This window comes from Rhinopithecus roxellana, chromosome 1 (genome assembly GCF_007565055.1).
Source record: "Rhinopithecus roxellana isolate Shanxi Qingling chromosome 1, ASM756505v1, whole genome shotgun sequence".
NCBI lineage: Eukaryota > Metazoa > Chordata > Mammalia > Primates > Cercopithecidae > Rhinopithecus > Rhinopithecus roxellana.
Window position 1 is genome coordinate 193,733,343 of NC_044549.1, and position 23,710 is coordinate 193,757,052.

Here is a 23,710-nt window from a genome sequence, read left to right on the forward strand (position 1 = left end):
AGATGGACTTGAACTGGGGGCTGCCAGGCCTCCCTTCTAAAACCTGGTGCTGTGGTTTTGGATTCACGAAGTTATGGAAGAAGAAAGCAGGACATATAAATGACTATGACAGGACATATAAATCCTATGACTTTCTGACCACTCCTTACCCCCATGCTGAGCCAGGTGGCCCTGGGCCAGGGTCCCCATCATGCCCCCAGGCTTTCATTTATCCCTAGGCATACTCTGACAGGGTTGTTGACATGCTCTAGAGCTAACAAACTAGAAATTTAAATTTATACTGAAAAGCCTGTGTTTTATTTTCTTGCTACACACTAGATAGAGAAGTGTTTGCTAGAAGTTGAATGAATGAATGAGCATACATCAAAGCAGATTTGTTTTTATAAATTCTTAACACTTTTGAGAAATATTTTCCCCTTCTGTATTTTTTCCCTGCTAATCGTGTTTTTCTGTTGCTTTAAGATTTCTGATATCGAGAGCCGGATTTCAGCCTTGACCATTGCAGGATTAAACATAGCACCATGTGTGCGCCTCACAAGAAGACGGGATCAGAAGCAAAGGACCCAGGTGTGTTTGTCCCTTTCTCCCTCTGTTGGAATGTTACATGGCTTGGAAAATTTAGAAGATAAAATATATTTGGCTCTGCAAAGGTATATTGCTCATTATATTCTGTTTGTAGGTACAAACCATAGATACATCAAGGCAGCAAAGGAGGAAACTGCCTGCTCCACCGGTGAAAGGTATGCTCAATTAAAACCACAAAGCTACCAAAAAATTAAGCCTGAATCATTTACTTTGGATAACACAAAGACCTGAATTTGAGAATTAGATCTAATGGAGCATTCTCACACAGAATTGCTCGTCTATCTTGATTTGGGTCCCCCCAGAAGCGAACACTGGGACAAGGATAGGAGTGGAAGTAGCTTGTTTGGAAGGTGCACTGCTAGAGAAGAAGAGAAATGATTCAGAGAAAGAAATTAAGTCAATCAATACAGGGTACTTGAATTAGGAGCTATTTCTTTAGGCAAATAAGGCTAAGTCCTCCTGGTGACCTCTGGGAGACAATGCTGGCTGCATCTCAGAGTTTTCTGCCCAAAAGGCAGGGAGATGGGATATTTGTCCTAAAACTCCCATCCATCTCTGGCTGAGAGTTACTTCTGGGGGCATTAACTCCCTGGTACTTCTGACCTGCCCCATGCATGAGCCAAGACAGAGTGGTGATACTTGCTGTAGTATCTATTGGAATGTGCTAGAATGGTGACTGTCAGAAGTGAACAGAACACCAAAAGTATCTGCCACAGTGTCCAACCTAGAAAGGATTCTGGCAATGCCAGTCATGTTGCCTTTATCTGATGGACATTTTCAAAAAATGCCCTGGGTTCAGAAGCCACAAAAGGGTAATGCCAAACTAGAAATTCAGATTTACAAATTAGAGGAGTAGAGAGTCAAAGATGTACATTTGAGCCTTGGTTCTGCTATTGATCATTTAACAAACATTTATTGAATGTTTATAATCTACAAAACTGTATGCAGTTAAAATTTATCACAGATTCATAGTCCTTTATTTGAAACCCTTGGGTCCAATGTGCTTCATAATTTCTTGAGCATTAGAAAGGTAATACAGTACATGTGCTGTATATTTCTTAACACCCCCTGTGGCATCTAGGCAGCATCTGAAAATCAAACACATTAATACCCTTACAGCAGAGCACAAGAACATTTGCACTCCATGAGATGGAGAAGTACATTAAATGGCCTCATGTCAGTTCAGGTCAGGTTTTATAATCAGATTCTTTTGGCTCCAAAGTTGTAAAAATTTGCAAGTTTTAGAACCTTTTCTATTTCAGGACTGCACATAAGTATTTATGAACTGTACTGGGTTATCTCTGAGCTATCATTTCCCAGAAAGTTATCTATGATGCCCTAACTTATTTGTCCATCATAAAAATAAACACAAAACAAAAAGATTCCATAGTCAAACACAGTACAGGAATGAGATTCCAAGTCTAGAACAAAAGTCTGAGTAATCTGGCCACCTTGTTTTTTCCTTAACAATCAGTCCATCTTCTGGGTAACATTTTTTCCCATTTATTTCCTTTTAGCTGAAAAAATTGAGACATCTTCAGTGACGACCATTAAAACATTTAACCGCAACTTCATTCTCCAAGGCTCCTCAACAAACAGGACTAAGGAAAGGAACGGCACCACCAAGGATTTGATGGTAAATGTCATCTCTGTCTTAATGTTCATTGCTTTCACTGTTGATGGTACCTCCATTCTGCAGCCTTTCCTTCTGTAGCTCCCGCATCAGAGCCCCCAAAAAGTATCCTTCCTCCATGGTCTTATGGTCTGTTGGATTTGACTGGGGGGTGGATTTAGCGGTAAACCAAGAGGAGAGTGCTTGGTTGAATAAGGCCACGAAGCACACACACACCGCCGGTCACCCTCCTCAAATGTTACTCTAGAAATCACTATTACTAATAACTTTCTATGCACGTATAGAGGAAATAAGTCGTAACATGGTAAGTGTACTGGAAATTGCACTTGGACACACCAAAATGTAGCTTAACCCAAAACATCCGGCTTATACTCAGAAGATTTCATCATGACCTGATCACTTTGAGCCAACTCTAGCCCCAAACCCTGCTAAAAATATTATCAAACTATCTTAATCAAACCATTTACCTTAGACAAAAGTATAGGCGATAGAAATGTTTATCCTGGCACAATAGACAAAGTACCGTAAGGGAAAGATAAAAGAACTGTATCAAGCACTAAAAAGCAAAGACAAGCCCTTATACCTTCCGCATAATGTATTAACTAGAAATAACTATACACAGAGAACTTTAGCCAAGTCCCCCGAAACCAGACGAGCTACCCAAGAACAGCTGAAAAACCACACTCACCTATGTGGCAAAATAGTGGGAAGATTCATGAGTAGCGGTGACAAGCCTACCGAGCCTGTTGATAGCTGGTTGTCCAAGATAGAATCTTAGTTCGGCTTTAAACTTACCCACAGAATTACTTAATCTCCCTGTAAGTTTAACTGTTAGTCTAAAGATGGACAGCTCTTTAGACCCTAGGAAACAACCTTCCTACAGAGAGTAAAAACTGTTACCACCATAGTTGGCCCAAAAGCAGCCACCAATTAAGAAAGCGTTTAAGCTCAACATCTAAATCTTAATTGTAATCACTCTATTGAACTCCTAACACCACACTGGACTAATCTATTACTTAATAGAAGCAATAATGTTAATATAAGTAACATGAAGACATTCTCCATTGCATAAGCTTACATCAGACTAGAATAACCCACTGACAGTTAACAGCCTAATATTAGTAACTGATATAATAAGCACCCTATTATTGACACTGTTAATCCAACACAGGTATGCTCTAAGGAGAGATTACAAAAAGTAAAAGGAACTCGGCAAATCTTACCCCACTTGTTTACCAAAAACATCACCTCTAGTATTACCAGTATTAGAGGCACTGCCTGCCCACTCACATATGTTCAACAGCCACGGTATCCTGACCATGCAAAGGTAGCATAACCACTTGTTCCCTAAATAGGGATTTGTATGAATGGCCATACGAAGGTTCAGCTGTCTCTTACTTTCAATCAGTGAATTTGACCTATTCATGAAGAGGTGGATATAAACAAATAAGATGAGAAAACCCTATGGAGCTTTAATTCATTCATGCAAATAAAAACTCAAACAAGCCTGCAGGCCCTAGCCTACTATCTGTGGATTAAAAATTTTGGTTGGAGTGACCTTGGAGCATAATTCAACCTCCAAACAACCTAAACTAAGACCGCACTAGTCTAAGTGAGTTAATACACATTGACCCAATAATTTGATCAACGGAATAAGTTCCCTAGTTCTAGAATTCAAATTGACAGTAGAGTTTACAACCTCGATGTTGGATCAGGACATCCTAATGGTATAGCCGCTATTAAGGGTTCGTTTAGCAGTAGGGACGAGGTTCTAAAACTAAGTAACATCCTGCCTGCTATATACCTCTTTAATATGTGGATATATCCTCTCAACTGCATCTCTAGCTCCTTGTAGGAAGCAGCTTTGATATAAGAGAAATAAAAATATGTAAATGGAATATTAAGGTCTGGTTGAGATGTAACAGTTTTTATTCTGTTTTCAGTTCATAATCACTCTTCCTTAAATTTCTCATTAGCCATTAATGCTGTGTTCCTGAAAAAAGTCAGCAGCTACTCCTAAATGTAACAAAGGAAGAGACAGTAAATACTCTGCATGAACACTAGAAATTATACAGAAAGGTGTGCTGGATCTTTTGCTTAAAAACTGTCAATCGAGAAAAATAACAAGACAAGTCCCTATCATTTTACGAGGTTTATTTGCCAAAGTTAAGGCCGTGCACGCAGGAGACAGGTCTATGCCTTTCTCAGAAGATGATTTTGAGGGCTCTAAATTTAAAAAGGAAAGTGCAGGCTATTGAGAAGTACACAATTTTCATGTAAGAGGGGGGTAGGGAAAAATAATCATTCATGCCTTTGTCCGGCTCAGTGAATCTGCATTTTTTTTACATCAGATGACACAGACAAATGGGGCAGAGGAAAAATGCAGGGAATCTGCATTTTTACAGCAGATAATATAGAAAAATGGGGCAGGGGAACAATCAGATATGCATTTGTGTCTGGTGGGCCGGGGGGGTGACTGCACCTGTAAAGATAAGCTATCAATTTGCATTGCCATGGTGAAATTTTAACAGAAACACCTTAGGGTAAAGATCTGGGAGCTAACTAGGAATTTCCATGTGGGCAAAATACGGGGGAGGCGTGTAGCTTTTCATCTTGTAGCCATCTTATTTAGGAAACGAAACGAGAGGCAGGTTTGCATGACCCAGTTCTCAGCTTGACTTTTCCTTTTAGCTTAGTGATTTGGGGACTCCCCAGATTTAATTTTCTTTCACAAAACCAACATACATGTCAAAGTTTTGGCAAATGTTTGATGCTGCTTACGTAGAAAATGATCAACTAACTAAAGCTGTCTCAGTGGTACCAATTACGCGGCGGGCAGATCATGTCTGAGATGACAAGACTAAGGCAAGGACAAATTTATTCTGTTATCTTTTATCCTTCACACATTCCCCCCTTCCTCTTCCTCCCTGTCATTGTCCCTGTCTCATGAGCACAGAAGCACCACATAATGGCATAATGGTGGACACATCCTTTTGAAATACAAGTTACTCTCAGGCATTCTATGGCAGTAGCTCTACTCACTGCCTTCTCTTCATTGGTCAGCCATTAACCCTGACCTTTTAAAGTCTAATTCCCTTGCTTCTGACCATTATTTCATAGAGCGGAAAAAGACGTATTATCACACTAAAAGGGCAGGCCACTAGGGTCATGGAAGGAATTGGTTATAAATAAGAAAATTAAAAATAAATTGTCTTTCATAGAGGCAGGACATGAGATTGGTGGCTGCCGGAGGTTGTGAGAAGGGGCAATAGGAAGAAACTCCTTAATGAGTAAGGGGTTTTACTTTAGAGTGACAGAAATTTATTGAAACTAGATAAAGGTGGTAGATGTACAACCTCGTGAGCATACTAAATGCCACCAAATTGCTCACTTTAGAATGGTTTATTTTATGTTATGTGGCTTTCACCTCAATACTTTTTTTAATAAAATAAAAATAAATTACCTTAAAGTAACACAGAGAGGTTAAAAATGAAAGAATAGACAATATTTACTAAACAAATAAAAGCAAAATAGGGCAGAAATAATTACTTTCAAAGAAAGGAGAATTCCAGATAAAAAGCACTGAGAGAAAACAAGGAGGAAAGATGTTTAAATGTTGATAAAATAAAGTAGTTAAGTCGTGAGCCTTTCTTGATTTGGCAGATAATAAAGCAACACAATTTATGGTGCAATGGTTGGTGACTTTAAAACTCCCTTATCAGCCTTTGGCAGCCCAAGTACCCCATAAATAAATACAAATTAGAGAATTGAATAGTGTAACTGTTAAGCTTTAATTAAGATATTTATCTAACTTTATATTTTACAGATCATTCACTCTCTTTCCAGGCATCAGTGGACCATTTATAAAAATTGACTTTATACAAAATCACAAAGAATACCTCAATAAATTCCAAAAAGTAAACCCTCTATGATCACAATGCCAAACATAATCTAGGGCAGTGCTGTCTAATAGAACTTCGTGTAATGAGGGTAATGGTCTATATCTGCAGTGACCAGTACAGTGGCCAGGAGCCACATGTGGCTATTGAATACTTGAAATGTGGCTACTGCATTGAGGGAACTGATTTTTAAATTTTAGTTAATTTTAGTTAATCTGAATGTAAATAGCCACATGTGGCTAGTGGCTACCATGTTGGACAGGGCCAATGTAGAAAATCAGAATGTAAGTTAAAAAACAGAAACCCTACTTTGAAGTTAAAAAGCACTTGCACTCACATACACAACTGTCCATACACATACACATGCACACTCACACACACACACATACACACACACTTCAAAATAACTACTGAATTAGAAAAATCCACAGGGTGCTTACAAAATGAAAACATTATATATACCAAAGCAAATAGAATACATATAAAACTACACTGTGTCAAATGTATAGTATTATTTTGTTCCTTGTTAAAGAAGAAGCAATACAACTAGACATTGAATTCCAGACATCAAAAATAAACATAAATAACATTTAATTAAGACCAGAAATTATAGAAATGATCTCTCTACATCTACATCTAGGAGTTGATTTGAAAAAAATAGAAATGTTTTGTAAGTCACATAAAGAAAAAGACTGAAAACAAAAGATTATATAAAAGGATGTCAATTTTTTTATATATACATGTGGTGTAAAAGTATTCTCATAAATTTAGAATCAATACTAGTCAAATCAGAATCAAATCAGAAAAACAGCAAACACTAACTTAAGAAATAAAAAGAAACTTAAAATCTCTTAAACCTTTCAAAAGGATTCTGTGGCCAAATGATTTTGCTGATTATTTTTTTTTAAGCAACAATTAATTCCCATACCATATAAAATATTCCAGGTCATCAAAATATTGAAAACTAAAAGATTCATGTTGTGAAGCTATCAGAACCCCAATCATGAAAGCCTGATCCATGTCTGGTAAGCATGTATACATGTTCTGTGCCCATCACACACAGGCACGCACAGACACACGAAAATTATTACACCAGTTGTACTTCTTCAGAGATGAAGAATGCGAAATAAAATATTAGCCAATTAAAGAGCAGTGCACTCAGTAATAAATTACAGTAGGCCAAGCGAGGTGGCTCACACCTATAATTCCAGCACTTTGGGAGACCAAGGTGGGAGGATCACTTGAGGCCAGGAGTTCAAGACCAGCCTGGGCAACATAGTGAGAACTTTCTTCACAAAAAATAAAAAGTTAGCCAGTCATGGTGGCATGTGCCTGTAGTCCCAGCTACTAGAGAGGCTAAGGGGGGGATCCTCTGAGCCCAGGAGTTTGAGGTTGCGGTGAGCTACGATCGCACCACTGCACGCCAGCCTGAGCAACAGAGTGAGACCCTATCTCTAAGAACGAATGAATAAATAAATAACAGGTAGGTCTTGTGGGAATGCAAGGATATTTAAATACTGTGATATCAATCCCATTTATGCTGGAGGTTGCAGTTTTTTGAATTTTCGCATGAGTGAAAAATCAGACCTTGGTGATGACCTTTAGCAGTAGGATACAAATAACTTCCACACGCTTAGCGTTCCAATAGTGGAACACTAGGCATAAGTGGATTTTAATAAATCACATCAACAGTTCAATAAGAAAAGTCATTTCTTCCCAAATTAATCTGTAGCTTAATCCAATTTTCATTTAAAAACTCAGTGAAATTTTCCTTGAATTAAAGTTCATGTAATAATAAATCAGAAAGAATAGACAAAAGCATTTTGCAAAATTACAGAGATTTTCCTCCCAGATTTTAAAACAAATTAAAAGCTGACATGAAACTGATCATTAATGAAATAAAATAGCCCAGAAACAGATACAGCCACATATGAGAATGTGTTATATTATCTTTGTAAAAGATTTAGAAACTAGTAAAGAAGGTATGGATTATTAAACAAACAAGAACACTGTACTTGCAATACTGGACATTGGGATGGTATTGGGAAAGAAGGCACATTCGATAATTACCTTATTCCAAATACCAAAATTAATTTCAGGTGGATTAAGAATTATGCATTTAAAAATGACATCACTTTCTAAATGTTGTGAAACATCTAACTGGTCAATAAGCATGAATAGCTTTTAAAAAGGAGTAAACATTATTTTTCATTGCTTATTCTCAGTCTTCCCAAGTGGCTGATGAGATTGTGTTCAATGTCTCACCTCAGGAGCCTGCTCTGGAGTCAGCTGTGATGTACTGATACCATGGAATTCCACTGCCAGTGACTCACTGCCTCCGGCCGTACACGACAGTGCCTTGACCCAACAGCCATCGAGTACTGTATGGATTTCCACCTGAGGAGAAGGCCTGGGGAGGCCACAGTGCACCATTGCACAGGGCTGTCCTGATACCTCATCCAGAAAGCCGTCTCAGACTTCAGCATTGCGGTCTTGCCCACTCTCTGCCTTAGGCTCCCAGGGGAATCCAAGACAGAAAACCAAGACACTGGCTTCCAACAGCAGAGCTCCATGTTTAAGATACATATTTTCCCTGTTTGCTTTGCTACTGTGTGTTGACTTTAAGATCTTTTTTTTTATCCCTTTGATTCAGCTAGTATTCCATGTCAACAGTTTTTCTGAAGGAAAACTGTTGGAGGGGGGTGGAGGGAGGAAGGTGGGAATTATTATTTAGTACATCATTAATGCTTAGTAATCTCTCACAAGCATCTTTGTCTTGCAAATCCTAAGGGAAAAGCAAGTCCATGCAGTGAACACTAGGGACAGTCTAATTTGGGGATTGCTCAACCGTCAAGACTGCAGGTCTCCCTTCAACCACCTCCTTCCTGCTAAAATCTTAGCCTACCACACTACCAGTCATTCCCATTGCTTTGCAATCACAAGCCACAGGATGAGAAGTTCTCACTCACTCATGCCATGCCCAGGTCTATCTGAAATAGTGTCTCATTAAGAATTTAGGGTTCTTCCATGGGCTTACTGACAGTTTCCCAAATCTGAAGGGGAAAGGGGCCTGAGAAAGACCATCATTGGCTCAACTTTAGGGCACTGTCCAGAATCAACATGATGTGGTTTAGCAATGATCACATCTAAACAAAGTTTAGGTAAATGAATTACCACAGAGAAAGACCACATGAGAAAAATTTTGTCCTCCAAATTTACTTCCCAATAAATATTCAGCAAAGTAGTAAAATGTCCTTAAAGACAAAAATGATTAGGGAATAGCCTTAGAAAATTTATAGGTATAAAAAATTCAAGGACAAACTGTGCATTTAATGGACACAAGAGTTGACTCTAACTCCATGTCTGTGGTTTCTTCGAACCCATATCAAATGCATGACTATTTAGAGTGTTTATAAAAGCAAATGGAACGGAACTTTCACTCAATTAATTGGGCATTATCAACCTTCTTTTATGTTTGTTCCTGATATAGTCTGAATCTTAGGAAGGTAAAAGAAAGGAGGCAAGAGAAGAGTTATGATGAATGTGTGTTAAGTGCTTGCTCTGAAGGAGGCAATGTTCTTCTCATTTTAATCCTTATGGCAACCTTATTCAATAAGTTTTCCCATGTTTCAAATTTAATAACTGAAGGCCAGAGAGATTAATTTGCCAAAGCCACACCTTTATGCTAATTATGATTGGAATACATCACAAAAGCCTAACTCTGTTGTTTTCAACCTCTACATTACTTTGCTGCTATGTGCATTTCCAGATCTGATTTTCTGCTGATTTGTGTGCTATGATCCACTCCTGATGGGGGTCTACGTTATCTTCCAATAATACTCCTTGCTGATGCTGTGTTATGTGTCATCTAACAGAAATGACTCCTTTGAAATAAGTAAATCTTCGGCTTTTTGTTCTGTTGGTGTGATTCAAAGCAAAACAAAAACAAATTTTAAAAACACAACAAAAAAAGATTTGACTTCCAAATAGAATGTTTTCTTTAACAGGCATGAAAAGCAACTATTGTTGTGTTACAGTGTTAAAAATATTCAGTTTTCTTTGACAAAAATGTGTACTGTGTAAGCCTTGCAAACAAAAAACAACAAAAAAGAAGAATAAGCAGCCTGCTGTGTGGCATTTGAACTTTTATAAAGGTTTCCTTGTGCCAAATAAGTGCAAAGATTTAATTTACTATTTAAAAACCATAAGCATATGTTATAGTTCCAGAAGAATTATTTTGTCATCAAGTGATTTTGATCTTTAGTGTCAATATTTATATTTAGATTAATTTTTATAAATGAAAATATTTTAATGGTTTAAGAAAATGAGGACAACAGGATAATATCTTTGATGACTTCTGAAAGTTATGCTTCCCTTCATGTTATATGCACATTGCCAAGAATTACTGTCAAGAGAAATGATAAGTAAAAGTCATTTATGAAAATAAAGATTGTGTGTGTGCAATTTTTTGGTTAAAGGAGACTAGGAGTGAGTAGGGGACAGGGAAAGAAGTCATGTGGCTAGTAATTGGAGGGGCCAAGATTCAAAACCTTCCTTCCAGTTACACTGCTCTCCCCCTCCGACAAAATTTCCCAGTGACCACCTCCACTCAAGTGGTCACCCACATAAGACCAGCCGTTCTCAAAGGGAGGTACAGAGTGATTTTTGACCCTTAGAGAATATTTGACAATGTCTGGAGACATTTTTGATGGTAACAACTAAGGGTGTGCTGCCACTGGCATCTAGTGGGCAGAAAACAGGGATACTGCTAAACATCCTATAATGCATAGGACAGCCCCTGTCTTAATCCATTTTGTGTTGCTATAACAGAATAACACAGACTGGGTGATGTATAAAGAAAAAATTTTATTTCCTATAGTTCTGGAAACTGGGAAGTCTAAGGTCAAAGGGCCTGCATCTGGCAAGGGCCTTCTTGCTGTGTCATCCCATGGCAGAAGGCAGAAGGGTAAGAAAGCATGCATGAGAGAGAGCAAGAGAAGGCCAAACTCACTTTTATAACAAACACACTCTTGCAATAATGAACCTACTCCTATGATAACAATGTTAATCCATTCATAAGGCAGAGCCCTCATGACCTAAACTCTCTTAAAGTTCTCACCTTTCAATACTATTGCATTGGGGATTAAGTTTCTAACACATGAACTTTGGGAGACATTCAAACTATAGCAGCCCCCTACAACAAAGATTAACCCAAAATGTCAATAGTGGTAAGGTTGAGAATGCTGAGTTAGCTAGCGGTAAACCAGGACAGAAATGGAGAAGCCCCTGTCAACCTCCAGGGGGACTGTGTAGCTGAGCAGGAAGCAGTGACTCAGTCTTTTGCAGGCTCAGTGGAGGTTGTTGCATCTCTGAGGTAACATGCCCAGAGCACTCAAGCCAGACACTGACCCCTGTCATCCCCAAATAGGAATACGAACCTTCTACTAACCTAAAATAAACGAGTATATGAAAATGTTAACAGAAGCCAAGAGCCTCTGCCTGCGGGCTTTATGCAGTAAAGCCAGTATCCCAACATGAGTGTGCATCAGAATCATCTTTCCAAAGATTCTTGTTGAAGGAATCTCTGAAACAAACAACAAACATTCCAGCTTGTTGAAAGACAAATTGCTGGGCTCCACCTCAATGTTTCTGGTTTCTGTTTTGTTTTGTTTGAGATGGTGTCTCTCTCTGTCACCCAGGCTGGAGTGCAGTGGCACAATCTCAGCTCATTGCAACCTCTGCTTCCCAGATTCAAACAATTCTCCTGCCTCAGCCTCCCAAGTAGCTGGGATTACAGGTGCCTACCACCACATCCAGCTAATTTTTGTATTTTTAGTAGGCACGAGGTTTCACCATGTTGGCCAGGGTGGTCTTGAACTCCTGACCTCAAGCGATCTGCCTGCCTCGGCCTCCCAAAGTGCTGGGATTACAGGCATGAGCCACTGCACCTGGCCTCCACCTCAATGTTTCTCATTTGCATTTCTAACAAACTTCAGGTGATATTGATGCTGCTGATCTAGGGAGCACACTTTGAGAACCTCTGACCTAGGAGCAAGGTGGAGGGGAAACAACTTGCTGTAAGAGACTTCCCCTGCACCTGGGTTACCCTAGGGAAACTAATGCTTGGAAAAGCTGAACTCCAGGGAGCCAGGATTTAAAGGAAGCTCCATCTAAACTGTAAAGCCCAACCCTTTCCCCTCCACTCAAAAGAAGGGATTGTCTCTAACTGCACTGCTAGGCAAAGAGGAATCTGAGAAAGAATGTATCCTTCATGGAGCAACAACCCAGCCAAATACTAGCTACAGTGCTCTCACTGTATATATTCAAGTAATATTCCATACATTCAACTTCCAGGATAATTAGTGTTTAAAGCACATAGTGAACCACAACTAGCAATATCATGTGGCACATGTAAAGCTATTTTTTCAAAGTATGGAGTAAGTTGAGAATATTCACTTAGGAAATCTCAGGTTGCAGACATTGCTGCTGGGCTGCAGCATGGAATGGAGGTGCAGAGCATGTGGGCAGCACGAACTCACATGCAGCTTGTCAGACAAAGACAGATGGCAGGGAAACAGATATCCATCACAAGCACCAAGGACTGCTAGGGCACCAAAATTTGTGGTTCAAACAAGAGGCCCCAAAAAAGTTGTGAAAATAGCTCATTTGGCAACAGGGAAAGGGAGGAAGGGCAATCTCAATCATTAGATACTTGCCATGTGCCAGGCGCTGCTGAGTCCTTATACATCAATTATATCTTTACAATCTCTGAGGAAGCTCACAGCAATCCCACCTTACACCCAAGAAAATGAGGCCCTAAATGGAACTGGTGAATAGGGCAGCATTTTCTAGAACCAAAGTTTCCCTAAACAAATAGTAAGACTGGATCACATCTGGTTGAAACGAGACTTTTCCTAACATAATTTAATATAAAGCAAATACCTGAGGTTATTAAAACAAAATAAATACAGTATTAGTGGTTGTCCACAGAAAGGAACACTGCTGGCTGGTGACAAGGACTCCCTCCTTGACCAAATTATTCAGGCTTCTCTGAGTCCTCTTCTCAACTAGGCCTTGTCCTTGGCCTGCCAACACAAGTTTAGCAAGTCAGTTTAGTGTAACCCCTACCCTTAATATCTAATCAAGTTCCTCTTACTCATTTTCTATCCACTGATTTCTTCACCAAGTCCATTGGCTAAAAATAGCCAGCTACCCTTGCTATATTCAGAGTTGACTTTGGTTATATGCTGAAGGCTCTCTTCCCTATTGCAGTAGCTCAAATAAAATCTGTCTTGCCATGTTTAACAAGTATCCAGTGTAATTTCTCTTTGATAGTGGCTTGAGGTGAAAGGGAAATTTTTCACCATAGACCTTTTCGTACCATTTAAGTTTTGAGTCATAGGAACATATTGCCTATTTAAAATAAATAGGAAAAGGGGGGAAATTATTCTTGATCTTCAACAACCAAGCTGTGAAGGACTGAGTAAATATATAGCAGCTTCAACCATTAAAGTATTTGTTCTTAAGGAATAAAAGATGCATTACACTTGATGAGGAAGCCACCATTTGCATAAAATAGTATGCTAACCACACATCATTCCTATCTATAAAAGTAACTCTTGTGAAGCTCTCAGAAAGACAATGTGTCTGACTAGATTAACTCCTCCACCATTAATCCAAATGAAATTTGTGTGGGATTATAGACCAAGATTGTCATACACATATCCACTCACAGCCTATCCTTTGCAGCATAAAACTGAAATGCAGAGCTTCTCAAGAGAAAAACGTTTGTAAGAATGAATTTGAATTACACCTTTGGTTTGAAATTGAACTGTTTGCCTGTTTGGCTTTCTCTCCTAAGCTGTATACTCAGAAAGGAAACAAAAAAGTTCAATATCTTACTATTAGATTTCATCTGTGACAAACAGCCAGGAATATTTGCTGTTTGTCACAGATGAAACCTGATAGTAAGATATTTGAGGAGTGTATATATATATATATATATATTTTTTTTTTTTTTTTTTTTTTTTTTTTTTTTTGAGACGGAGTCTCATTCTGTCACCCAGGCTGGAGTGCAGTGGCGCAATCTCGGCTCATTGCAAGCTCCACCTCCTGGGTTCATGCCATTCTCCTGCCTCAGCCTCCCGAGTAGCTAGGACTACAAGCGCCCATCACCACACTTGGCTGTTTTTGTTGTTGTTGTATTTTTAGTACAGACAGGGTTTCACCATGTTAGCCAGGATGGTCTCGATCTCCTGACCTCATGATACACCCGCCTCGGCCTCCCAAAGTGCTGGGATTACAGGCATGAGCCACTGGGCCCAGCCAAGGAGGATTTTTTTAAGGAACTCTATGGCCAGAAGTCAATTGGAAGCTAATATTCAGGCTATGCATACATTTTTTAAGGCCCCTCTGTTCTATTAAATCTTGCTTCTCCCATGGGAACATCTTAGTCAACTGAAATTCCTTTTCTAAAAGCCTTGCTAACTTTATATGCTCTGCCCCCTGTCCACTTTCTTCCTTGTTGGCGTGATTTTTGACTATTTGAATATTGAGCAAATGAAAAATTGTAAAGGTCTTCTCTACAAATAGTAAAGGGTTTATTCAAATTGGCTTAGAGATGAATGAGTATACCTAAAATTCCTAGAAATATAGGAACTAACCTAAATGCTTTTCAGGTTTACATGACTTAAGTAAATCTGTAACAAGACTGGTTTAATATTGTCAGTTTAATGAGAACTTTTGTGTCTTCTGAGCTGTCAAAAATACTCATGTACTTACCTTTAGGGTTCTTGCTTTGTCATGACTGCCTGACATGCATGTGCTGTCAAAACGGATAATAGGAAAATAACTTGAGGTGATGGCACCTTTGTCTCATGTCTTATGTAATTTTCATGAGTGTTCCAAGCATAATTGTTAAGAATGAGTGAATTAAATAGATATAACTGAAAACAAAAGTTTATAAATGTACTTTTTAACAATCATTATATTTTAAAATATGTCTACTTTTAAAAGTGTCCCAAATTTCTTTGGTAGCCATACCCTTCGAATTTTTCTATGTTAAATTTTAAATCTAGATCATTTCCAAGTAAGGTAAAACACTGAAACATTATTGCTGAACACAAGTTTTAAAGTATATATACTTCAGCATCTCATTTTCATGCCGTATCAAAAAGCTGAATGTATTTGAGTCTGTTAATATATAAAGCAGTAATCCAGTTAAGCCGCTTGCTTAAGGACACTTGCCTGACACCAGCTGTCTCCACCAAAAAGCTAATGCCAACTCCTGCAACAAGCCCCGTAACCAATGGTCCTTGTTTCAAAACAGCCTCTGTGGGCTTCTCCTTTGTGTCTTTAAAAGCTTTCCCCTTTCCCCAAATCCCTTGGATGCTCCTATGATCCATCATAGCATGTACATCTTGGATTGCAATCTCCTGCTATTCCCAAATAAACTCTCTGCTTTGGTAAGTCAGTCTCTCTATTGCTTATTTTATGCTGACAACTACCATTAGTGTGCCTGGCACAATAATGTTTGCTAAACATTAACAGCAAACAAGCTAACATTTAAACGGTCAGACACAGATCAGGAGTGGGAGATTAAAGAGAACAACATCAGTAGACCATGTGAAATCCTCTCCAGGCAGGCATTTCCTGGCCAGAATTCCTGACTTCCTCATCTTCCCACCCACAGCCATTCCCATCAGATGGCAAGAAATGTAAGACAGTAAAGACAGTCCAACTACATCCGAGTTATGTGTATTGATCTTTCACAAAGGGTATTCTATTCACTGAAAATTTGATAAAACATTAAAGTACAGGAGACATTTGGTGTATTTCTTTAAAAATAATTTCTTACATGACAGCCGCTCTATTTTTCTCTGAGGGAAAGTACTTCCCATACACAATTAGCATTTTACAGAACAGTTGGCTGTGCGAGCCTTCTGTCTCTGCAGTGGAGTTGTAATTATGATAAAGTGCAGGTAAATGGAGTTGCATTTTAAATAGCTTTCTACGGGCTGAAAAAACTTTAATATGCACTTCAAATATTGGAAACCTCAAAAAAGTTTTCAGAAGTATCCAGTTTAGTAGAACCAAGTCCTAAAATAGTTTTTTAAAAATGTTTTACATCAAAGTTGTTATGTTTGGCAAAGATGAAAGATTTAAGGCAGTGTTTTTCAAACTTTAATGTGCAACTTCTGATTCAGTAGGTCTGGGGTACAGCCTAAGATGCTGCACTTCTAACAAGCTCCCAGGTGACGCCAATGCTGCTGGCCACACTTTGAGCAGGAAGGTTCAACAGAGTTCCTCAAGGGATCCCGAGGGATGGAGGCCCAGTTGCCCACAGTGATAGCCTGTTCATTGATGCCTCTTTTGTGACTTTTCCTCCCTTCCTTCTTTCACTTCACCTGCCCTCAGTATTTTTCCTAGGATTACTTCCCAAACGAATAATTCGACTCAGTCTGCTTTGGGAGAAAAACCCAAACTAAGACATCCCCTGCACTCCATGTGTGTGTTTGCACATCTTTCTCCTGCACTGGTCCAAGAGCTTCTTAAGGAAATGGGTTCCATTTTTCGCACACAGAGACTGGCACAGAGCAGGTGCTTGAAATCAGTTTGGTTCACCTCCGGTGGCTGTGGTGGTCCTGGCTTTAGGCTGTGGTACCTCTGTCCATGTGACTGAACTGCATGAAGATCATGCACAGCAGGGGAGCAGTCTCTTCTCATGCCCATCCTGGGATTGGGGGTGAGGATCCCACAACACTGAAATGTGGGGGGAAATCACAACACCAAGATGAAGGATTCAGAGGCTCTGCCAACCTCTACTTTACCTTTACGCCTTGTTTAGAAAGGGTGACATAACCCCAGGTAGTAATGAGTGGTCCAGGAATCTGCTCCCCAGTCTGGTACAAGCCCATGTATTTCCAGACTTTCAGGACCCATAAGGCCCAATGAAACACAGCATCAACTTTGGCTTAGTCGAGCTGTGCCATCTTAAATACCATCTCTGGGCTCAGTGAGAGGTAACACAGAGTTCATGAATACCACTGCCTTCTCCCGCCATCATTGGTAAACCAGGGGAGAGCTTGAAGTACTCATTTTTTCTATTGATTTCTCTGAACATAGCTCATACATGCAGTCATGATCCCTTTTTTCTCTGAGTGGATCCCTCCCCTTCATCCTTTGCCAACAAAAAGCCAGAACTTGAGGAACCCAAAGCTTAGAGCAGTAGTTTTCAAAGCAGAGTCTAGACTACACATGGGTTACAGAAGATGGTCAATTAGGCCGGGCGCGGTGGCTCGCGCCTGTAATCCCAACACTTTGGGAGGCTGAGGCAGGTGGATCAAGAGGTCAGGAGTTCAAGACCAGCCTGGCCAACGGGGTGAAACCTCATCTCTCCTAAAAATACAAAAATTAGCTGGGGGTGGTGGTACACTCCTGTAGTCCCAGCTATTTGGGAGGCTGAGGCAGGTGAATTGCTTGAACCCAGGAGGCAGAGGTTGTTTCAGTAAGCCAAGATCACGCCACTGCATTCCAGCCTGGGCAACAAAGCAAGACTCCATCTCAAAAAAAAAAAAAAAGAAGATGGTCAGTTAGGAGCAAGTAAAAGGAAATATTAGACCTTTTATTTATTTGTTTTAATCTGAAAGTAAGATGTACCAATATTTTTAAAATGTGGATAGCTGATGGTAGGTACATGCTAATAATTTATAAATAAATACACATATTTAGGGGGTAAATTGTCAAACAGTTTTTACTGATGGGTTGTGTGGCTTAAAAGATTTGAAGACCATCTACCAGTTAGAAAACCTAGCAAGCTTCTGATGACTCACATTCCCCCTCCATTTTGTCCCTATCCCTACCCCTGTAAGGGGCAGTGCTAATTCTTAGACCTGATTCAATGTGTAAAGGGCAGATAGAAGGACAAAGGTGGGGAGGTAATCCAGACAGTTCCTAGCCATTGGTGACCCTCATAAGAGGATTAAGTCCTGGGATGTGTTGTGCCATTCCTTTCGTGAAAACTGTCGATCTTGTGTCTTCCTTACTCTCCTCCCCAAGCCAGAGAAAGAATGTCTACTTACTATCCAGCTATTTTAACTCAAGTTCTAAAGGACAACAGCTTGTTACTGCCTAGCAATAAACCAATGGACTGCCTTGAGGTTTGGGCTTTTCAATCAAGTGTCTTGATGGCTCTTTGAAATGGGCCAAAGTTAAATCTTTCTGCTAACACAGGTAAGAGCCACGTGCCACTGTGAGGCAAGTGAACGAGGTAACAGACTCCTCCTCTATCCAGCTCTGCTTCTCTCCATGTTTATAGTGTTCAAAACCAGCCAGGCAGGCAGGGGCAGCAATTTACAAGCCCAGCAACCCAAGAATCTCTGTAAAGTCTACTTGTGCAGGAAAAGTGCAATGAATGTCTGTACATCAGTTAATGATTAAGACCTTGTATGAATCCAGAGAGTCTGTACCCTGCCACAATTAGGGCAATTTGACCTGCCCTTGGCACTTCCCAGATGGCTCCTTCAAGTGAACCAAGTTCTCAGCCTTGTACTGTTCAGGGAGGTTTGGGGAGACAGGGCTGAGAGGCTAAGAGCCTCAAGGCTGTGAAAGCCACCTTCTCTATATGCTATCTCACACGACAAGGAGCACTGCTGGCCTAGAGCCACAATGTGCCATAACCATGAAGCATTAGGTGGTGAGGTGACAGGATGATAAAGCATGTAACTGCTGTCCTCATTCAGTGAGCACTGTGGTAATTACTTAACCAAAGATAAGAGGGCTACTTGTAGGCAGTGGTAGTAGTAAACGTTATCTACTGTACTTCTATCTTCAACATGTCCTTTCCTGTTTCCTAGTAATGACAATAATTTGCAATTTCAGAGCTTGTTCTTTCTGATTTATTATTCTCTACTATTTCATTCATTTCAGGACAAATTCACTGGGAAGTCAGGAAGACTTTTAAATACAGTCTTTAAAATGGGAAGGCAGAGCAAGCATGCTTTGCCTGATAAACATAGGCTATGTGTAAAGAATGCTCCACTGTGGACAGACTCTATGAATAAGCATTTTTACCCTATTTGTAATTTGGGTCTTTGTAGAGCCACCCTGGTGATGAATGGGATGTTCTTTTAGGTCTGCTGGGCTGAGATTCCTCTTTGTCTTTAAACGACTTTGTTATTCCCTTTCCTGTGTCCAAGCTCATCACTCTGAGCTGGTGAAATGCTGACTGTCTGGATACAACAGCTTCTGCTAATGTCACTCAGCCAGACATCAGTTTGGTGCCCATCAATTGTTGAACTGTCTGATGACAAAGGAGTAAGTCACCCCTTTCGACTTGAAACAGTCAGGATTCTGTTTCCCTCGGCCTCCACTCTTCCTTGATTGCAGGGGAAATAGACTCCTTGGCTAACACTAAAAAGGCAACTCTAAATGTAGTTGGAAAGTCTGTTCCAGGCATTGTCAGAGCTGCACTGTAACCCTACAGAAATTTTGGATCAGAGTTCCTGGCAGAGTTCCTGACCAAATTTGCCCTCTAAGGGTCACAAACCTGTCAAGCTAGGACCTTTTTCAAGTCTGTGTCTTCCCACATTACTTTCAGTCTCTTGGAATACCTCCCTGTAATACTGAAAATCCTACACAATTCTTCAAGAATGCCCAGCTCAAATGTTACCTCTATGATGGTCCCAGGATAATCCTGGCATAACCCAGGTGATTGAGATGGGTAGGCTCTGTGGCACTCAGAATCTTGGTTCAAACCTACACTGGTTCAAACCCCTATTTCTATCTGCGAAGCCCAAAGTCCTTCCAAAAAGCCTAGGAATTCATACTTAGAGATCAATGGTTTCTGGTCTTTGCTTCCTTATTGCAGCCTCTGTCTTGTACACATCAATCCAGACAGAAAACTCAAACCCTTCACCATTTCACTTAATACAACAACAACAAATAAAACAATAAACTTTCCCTAGTAGTAGACCTCTGTGAAGGGCAGATTGATGGAGCTAGAAGCAGCAGAGGAGAGGAGGTACACATAGCATGTCTCAGTCTCTTCCTGATACTATGACAGAATACCTTAGACTGGGTAATTTATAATTAATAGAAATGTATTTCTCATAGTTCTGGAGGCTGGGAAGTCCAAGATCAAGGCATCAGCAGAGTCAGCAGCTGGTAAGGGCCCACTCTCTGCTTCCAAGATGGTACTTTCTCCCTGTGTCCTCACATGGTAGAAGCACATGAAGGGATAAACAGACTCCCTCAAGCCATTTTATAAGGGCACTAATCCCATTCAGGAGGGCAGAGCCCTCATAACCCAACCACCTTCTAAAGGCCCGATTAATATTATTGCATTGGCAATTAAGTTTCCATATGAATTTTGGAGGGAGACAAACATTTAGACCATAGCATTCCACTCCTAGCCTCCCAAATTTATATCATTCTCACATACAAAATACATTCATTCCATTTCAGCAATCCCAGAAGTCTTAATTTTTTCCAGCACCAACTCAAAAGTCTCATCTAAATCAGATATGGGTGAGATACAATCCATTCTCAAGCATATTGTTCTCTAGCTGCGAACCTGTAAAATCAAACAAGTTATGGACTTCTAAAATACGATAGTGGACAGGCATAGGATAGACATTCCCATTCCAAAAGAGGAAAACAGGAAGGAAGAAAAGAGTAACTGGTCTCAAGTAAATCCAAATCCCAACAGGGAAAATAACATTAAATCTTAAGGCTCCAGAATAATCTTGAACTCCATGTCCCAACTCCTGGGCACCACAGCTCTCACACATTAGAGTCTCATGACCACAGCTCTCCCAGACTGGAATAGCACACTGGTGACTCTGTAATTCTGGGGTTTCAGGGGTGGCCCTGCTTTCCTGACACCAAAAAGCATCGCCCTAATGGAGCTATCTGTCATAGTCACATCCCTGTGGCAGTTCTCTGCCTGAGACCCTTGGCTCTCTAGGGCATCCTTTAAAATCCAGGTGTAGGCAGCCATGTGCCCACAACTCATACCCTCTGCGTACCTACATAGTCAGCACCACATAGACATCTGTGCTTTCCAGAGAGGTGGCCTGAGCCACACCCAGGCCCACTGTAGCCGTACCTCGGGGGACCAAGGAGTGTTGCAACTGAATGTGGGGAGAGGAGGCCTGAGGCAGCACTGAGCAGCAAACCCCAAAGTCTCAATCCTCTTCAACATTTCTAACATTTCATATACTCTCGTTCTCTAACCACCTCCCAACCCAGGCCCAGGGCAAAAGTGAGGCTGAAAGTAGGTGTGGGAATTGGAGGCAGACTCAGAGACCAAGCAGAAAGAAGAGGGAGGAGAAAGGAAGAGAAGGCCCCAGGTTTCCTCCCAGGACTGCAGGATCAGTGGCGGCTCCTTAACTAAAAGAGTAGAATAGATTTGGGGAAAAGTAATTACTTTCTTTTGCTCTGAAGTTTGCTGAATAATGTTGCTTGAACTGATTTTGGAATCTCCATACTTTTTAATTAGCTACCTTAAAAACACCTAAAATTATCATCCTGAGTAATTAAAAGAGGTCATGGACTGGTTGTGCCACTTCTGCCACTATTTGTGTCTTAGCATCCCAGCTATACAACATGGTGACTGAGTTTATGGTTAACGATGTATAATTTTATAACATCCTAGCTCAAGCATAAAGACAAATCTCATTCCATATGTTTTTTCTGCTAATGGGTCAGTGATATCCCCATAGTTAATTATAGCAATTATACAGAAAATAATTTGTTTACTTTGAAAAGTCAGATTTGGTTTTTGTAATTGGGTAGCTTTGATAAATACACAACTGTTTGTAACAGGGTGAAGGTCTTCACTCTTTATCACCTATAAGAAAAAGCCACATGAAATCCCTTTCTGCAGTTACCATAAAAAATTCTGTTGAAGATACTGTCTGTTATATTGCTTGGGGTCCTTTATTTATTTTGGAATTATACTCCAAAAAGCAATGTCGTTGCCCTACAAACTCATTATACTGATAGGTCCACAAACTCTCTTGTTTCTATTAAGGAATGTTATTATTTTAAAAGCCTAAAATTCACAATTAGGCAAGAAAAAGAAATAACAGGCATCCAAATAGGAAAAAAGGAATTATCAAGTCAAATTATCTCTCTTCACTGACAATATGATTCTATACCTAGAAAACCCTAAAGACTCCACCAAAAGGTTTCTAGACCTGATAAACTACTTCAGCAATATTTCAGGATACAAAATCAATGTACAAAAATCAGTAGCATTTCTATACATCATTAACGTTCAAGCTGAGAGCCAAATCAAGAACACAATGCCATTTATAATAGCCACACCAAAAAACAAAAAAACAAAAATGAAAAAAACCTAACTAAGGAGGTAAAAATCTCTGTAAGGAGAACTACAAAACACTGCAGAAAGAAATCAGAGACAACACAAACAAATGGAAAAATATTCCATGCTCATGGATTAGAAGAATGCATATTGCTAAAATGTCCATGCTGCCCAAAGCAATCTATAGATTTAATGCTATTCCTATCAAATTGCCAACGTCATTTTTTTCAAATAATTAGAAAAAAACTATGCTAAAATTCATACAGAACCAAAAAGAACCCAAAATAGTCTGTTTTCTTACCCCGTCTCCATGAAGTACTCATTTCTAAAGGCCGATTGGCTTTATTTATATAATTGTCCTCCTTTGCTTCTCTTACTCAAAGACGTTTTTGATGAAGAATAGCTTCCTTTCCATGTTTTTTAACTCAAAGGGAAGTTCTAATGCATTTCCTTCTTGCTGATGGCTTATTGCCTCCAGTGTAACACACACAAAAATGATTTGAGATTCTCCTTGGTCTCATGAGTTATTTGGTACTAGCTTCCTCCTCTACTTTGGTTCTATCCCCCTCATCCTGGCATCATGATGTCACTGAGCACAACTATGAGGTTGTCAGGCCACTGTATTCAACTGTCCTCTGCTGGTGACTGCCCCTCCTAAACCCAATCTCCAGGATGCACACTTTCTTCCCTTGGCTTCCAAGAAACCACCATCTCTGGGCTTTCTTCCTCTCTCAGTGATCACACTGGCAGTGGCTGGGCAGAGAAGGAGCCAACAAAGGACTTGGAAATTGTGTGACCAATGATATGAAAGGACACCAAGAGAGGGTCCTGTCATAGAAGCCGAGAGAAAAGAGTTCACTTTGTCAAACACTATGGAAAGCGTCCAGTAAAATAATGACAGTGAAATGACACTGGATTGACAATATGGAGATCAAGCCAACTTGGTCAAGAATGAGCTCTGTGTAGCAGTGGAGATAAAAGCCTGTTTGGTGGGGTGGAGGAAACGTGGGTCACAAGCACTGTCTAGAGACAGTGACTATAGACAATTCTTTGGAAGAAGAACAGAGAAATGGGTCCTGGAAAGGAAAGGATATAAGGTTAAGGGAAGTTGTTGCTTTTGTTAAGATGCAAGATTCCAGAAAATATCTGCATCCTGATGGAAGTAATACTATACAGAGAGGTACATTATAAATGCAGGAAGGAGAGGGGATACTTACAGGAGTAACATCCGTGAGAGGGCAAAAGAGGAAAATAGGGACACTTCGT

The 23,710-nt window shown here is 40.0% G+C and overlaps 1 protein-coding gene and 1 long non-coding RNA gene across 3 annotated transcripts in view; one reads left to right on the plus strand and one right to left on the minus strand.

The window, feature by feature from the left end:
* MYRIP (myosin VIIA and Rab interacting protein) overlaps positions 1–10,565 on the plus strand; it is a 407,166-nt gene extending 396,601 nt beyond the window's left edge. For both annotated transcript variants that reach the window (XM_010360033.2, XM_030935142.1), the window contains exons 14-17: positions 463–567; positions 680–740; positions 2,103–2,221; positions 8,388–10,565. In XM_010360033.2, the coding sequence (XP_010358335.1) occupies positions 463–567; positions 680–740; positions 2,103–2,221; positions 8,388–8,420 (318 nt within the window). In that variant the 3' untranslated portion in view covers positions 8,421–10,565. The remainder of the gene's footprint in view (positions 1–462; positions 568–679; positions 741–2,102; positions 2,222–8,387) is intronic.
* LOC104659872 overlaps positions 1–23,710 on the minus strand; it is a 126,814-nt gene that overhangs the window by 72,933 nt on the left and 30,171 nt on the right. The window lies entirely within an intron of this gene.